The sequence below is a fragment of the Morus notabilis genome, unplaced genomic scaffold, assembly GCF_000414095.1.
Source record: "Morus notabilis unplaced genomic scaffold, ASM41409v2 Scaffold201, whole genome shotgun sequence".
NCBI classification, from domain to species: Eukaryota; Viridiplantae; Streptophyta; class Magnoliopsida; order Rosales; family Moraceae; genus Morus; species Morus notabilis.
Genome location: NW_010357101.1, coordinates 333,803 through 337,337, shown reverse-complemented (window position 1 = coordinate 337,337; position 3,535 = coordinate 333,803). Strand labels below are relative to the sequence as shown.

At 38.6% G+C, this 3,535-nt stretch overlaps 1 protein-coding gene across 1 annotated transcript; it reads right to left on the bottom strand.

Annotated features, from left to right (window-relative positions):
- Positions 1-834: 834 nt before the first annotated feature.
- LOC21411304 (MACPF domain-containing protein At4g24290) lies at positions 835-2,557 on the bottom strand. Its single transcript, XM_024165112.1, has 3 exons — positions 2,271-2,557; positions 1,780-1,987; positions 835-1,288 (listed from the first exon to the last, which is right to left on the bottom strand). The coding sequence occupies exons 1-3, from the start codon at positions 2,555-2,557 to the stop codon at positions 1,034-1,036; spliced, it is 750 nt and encodes a 249-aa protein (XP_024020880.1). The 3' UTR covers positions 835-1,033.
- Between the last annotated feature and the right edge of the window lie 978 nt (positions 2,558-3,535).

Here is a 3,535-nt window from a genome sequence, read left to right as displayed (position 1 = left end):
AATTCATCATATGTCTTGTATATTTACATACGGAAGTTGTACAATTCAGCATAAGTCTTGTTTATTTACAGAAGTATAATGTTGTGGTTTTCAAACGTTTTAACTAGCATTGAAGGTAATATTGTGTTCCTTATATGATTTTTCTGTAAAATTTGAAGTTATCACGCGATGAGCATATGTAATTACCATTAAATTTTTAAAATCGCCGTTCCTTTTATTATTAGTATCCAAAGTTTTGCTCAAGAAAAACGCAAAGTTCAGGGATTAATCTATAGCATTTTTTTTTAAAAAGTCTCAAATTTTGAGAGTTTCAGAAAGTATATGTTAAAATTAGTTTCAGTAACGGTCAACTCAGCAAGGTCGTTACACAATCAACCAAAAAAAGTTTAGTTGCGAGTGTTGTCGTGAGGCAGTGGGTCTCCTCGTCCGTCTGTCGGAAGCCACTGGCAGCGAGATGGCTGCGGAGGTGGTCGATGAAGGTCGAGAGAGAAATGGGTTTGATTGTGGGAGTGGGAGTGCGCTTGAGAGACGCATAAAAATAAACTTTCATCTACATCGTCTATTTTTTAATCTGATGGCCACAATTTTTGAGTGGATCAATCATATAAAATTAATGTGCTAGATTAAAGACTCATTTGTATATTGGCTGATTTGTTATATTTCATGTTGTTGATTTGTTTCTTCTAATTAATCACTTCCACACACACACCCACTCTTTTTGACTTCTTTAACTGTGCTTCTTCAGACAAGGTATAGTATCAATTGAGTTAGGCATCACGGATCATGAACACATTAAAAAAAAACACACACACACATAAAAGGAATACTGTACCAATGAGATTTATTATATAACTTTGTCTTTACATTTTCTATTGGGGTATAATGCTAACTGGGTAGAGGCTACATTCTTTAAATAATGCATTGAGAATCGTGGGTGTCTTGTTTTTCCTTGGCAGATAACCCAGAGAATCGTGGATGCTCCTATATCTCAGGACCATAAAACTTGCCCATGTTTCTTTTCAGTTGGAAATCATCAATGAAAGTCTGGTTTCTGCAATTGTTTGTTTGGAAGTAACTGTCCTCCTTTCTCTGTCTTTTCCTCACGTAGAACCATCTGAGACTTTTCCAATGCAACAATGTATAGCGTGATGAACACCCCATCAAAAGCAAGGGTCTTATTGTTGGCTGCATCTTTTTGCCAACAACCTGAGAAATCAAACATTGCATTGAAGAGGCCCGAAGGAATTTTTCTAGTCAAAGAAATTTCCCGGTTGAACTGCTCTGACATCTGGGAGTGAGAGAGAATGCTGTTAGTTACTGAAATAGAGAAAGCTACAATACATTCGATGAAATCTCTTGATACCAATGGTTATTAAAGTGCCCAGAAAGAAACATCCATCTCCATTTGATCACAATTATACGTGAACATGGCAGGTAAATATTGAATGACAGGTGGATCTCACCGATCCAAGTTTACTACAATTGGCATGTATTCCTTCATCTCTTAATGATTTTTCCTCTTTTTGGTACGCTGTTAAATAGTGTCAAACATAGATTAGTGGGCAAATATTACTTTTGCCAAGACTTCTCATGCATAAGAATGCATACGAGTGGCAAAGGAGAAAATAAAACGACAAGTAACATATTCCCAACTTCATAGTTCATATGCATGAGAAAGCATGCCAATTTGCATGAGAAAGTGATCTCTTATGAGTTATGGTGAGAGATTAAGAAATCATCATTAAGAATAAACGACAACAAAACTTGAAGAAGAAATACCTGTTGGAAAGAGAGAACATCGGACCTAAACCGCGTTCGCTCGCCTTTATTGCATTTGATGGATTTAGAAACATTCGAGATTGTAATTCCACCGGGCAAAACGATTTCGCGGCCATCGTCTTCATCAATCTCAATCAAACACGAATCAGAGGAGTCTCCTCCTTTGCAGTCCTTAAGCCGTAGATCCGTTGAGATGTCGTATCCCTCCCTATCAAAAATTTGTAAAATCACAAATTTTCACTACCCAGAAGAAGAAATCAGATTAAAACAGTGCTTGCAACGACTTCACAAGACAGAACCCATAAATCTTTTGCACAAATGCCCTCAAAATCACGAGCCACAGATGAGGAAATCAAGAAAAATAAGCAAACCTTAGCCCCATAAAAATCAAATCAAAATCCAAAAAAAAAAAATCCGTGTAAAAAGAATCTTACTTCTTTCTCAACAATAAGAATAAGAATTATTATTATAAATTACAACAAGATCCCTACCTGTGGAGGCGGTCGAGGAAGCGGCGGCGGAGAAAGAGGAGGAAGTGGTGGTGTTTGAGGAGAGAGAAAATGTCAGGGTGGAGGAGGAGATAGAAGTGGGTTTGCTTGTGGGAGTTGTCGGGACGCGGCCTCGTATGCTTGTCGGAACTCGTCAGCGTCGATGTGGCTGCGGAGGAGGTCAACAGAGCTCGAGGAAAGTCGAGGGAGGTCGAGAGAAAATCCACGGTTTGGGAGTGCTCGGTCGTGGGTTTGAGAAAAGGAGAGGTTTTTGAGAAACAAACTTTCATCTACACCATTAAAATTCAATCCAACGGCCACGATAACTTGAGCGGATCAGTCAGTCATTTTTATACTTACCGGACTAAAGACATTTCCTATAATTATATTAACAATTTTAATAATATTATTATATTATTTATCATAATTATATAATATATTATATAATTTTAATTTTATTATATTATATTACATTTTATATATTATAATATTGATATTGATATATAAAATTTTAATGTTATATATAATATAAGAGTAATTTTATTAATATAAAATTATTCATATTCCGTTTCATAATATTCTTAAAATTATAATTAAATAAATAAATTATTTTTTATTTTATTTTATTACCATTCTCCTTCATATTATTATTATTATTTTACTGTAATTGAACGCACTCTAAGTTTTAGCACATTTTTACTATTGGATGTAGTGCTGGAACTTCGGGTCGGCGGGCCGCCCGAAGCCCGAATTTTTTCGGGCTCGGGCGGGCCGGCCCAATTCCCGCCCGTCCCCAATTCCCGCCCGTCCAAGCAAAAAATTCGGGCTCGGGCAGCCCGGATTTGACATGTCCACCCTTGCCCGCCGCCGTCTAACCACCGTATACCGCCGTCCGCCGGGATTTTTTTGCATTTTTCCGACCAAGCCCGAATTGCCCGACCCGAAAATTGCTCGAAAATTGGGTGTGCCCGAATTGCCCGACCCGAAGCCCGAATTTTTGAATTTTGCCCGAATTTTTCCCGCCTGCCCGACTTGCCCGACCCGCCTGAGGTGCCCGAATTACCCGAATACGGCTAGTTTTTTGAATTTTTACCCGAATTCGGCCCGAAAACCCGAGTTGCCCGAACTGCCCGAATTGTCCGATTTGCCCGATTTGCCCGAAAACGGCTAGTTTTTTTTAATTTTGCCCGAAAGCCCGAGCTGCCCGAGTTTGCCCGACTGCCCGAACCCGAATTTCAAAAAACTAGCCGTTTTATCCCGTTTTTTTT

Coding starts and splice junctions, on each gene's coding strand:
- LOC21411304 (XM_024165112.1), bottom strand. CDS start 2,557: ATGAAAGTTTGTTTCTCAAAAACCTCTCCTTTTCTCAAACCCACGACC. Junction 1,988..2,270: donor TTCCTCGACCGCCTCCACAG/GTAGGGATCTTG, acceptor AATTTTTGATAG/GGAGGGATACGACATCTCAA. Junction 1,289..1,779: donor ATGTTCTCTCTTTCCAACAG/GTATTTCTTCTT, acceptor TCTCACTCCCAG/ATGTCAGAGCAGTTCAACCG.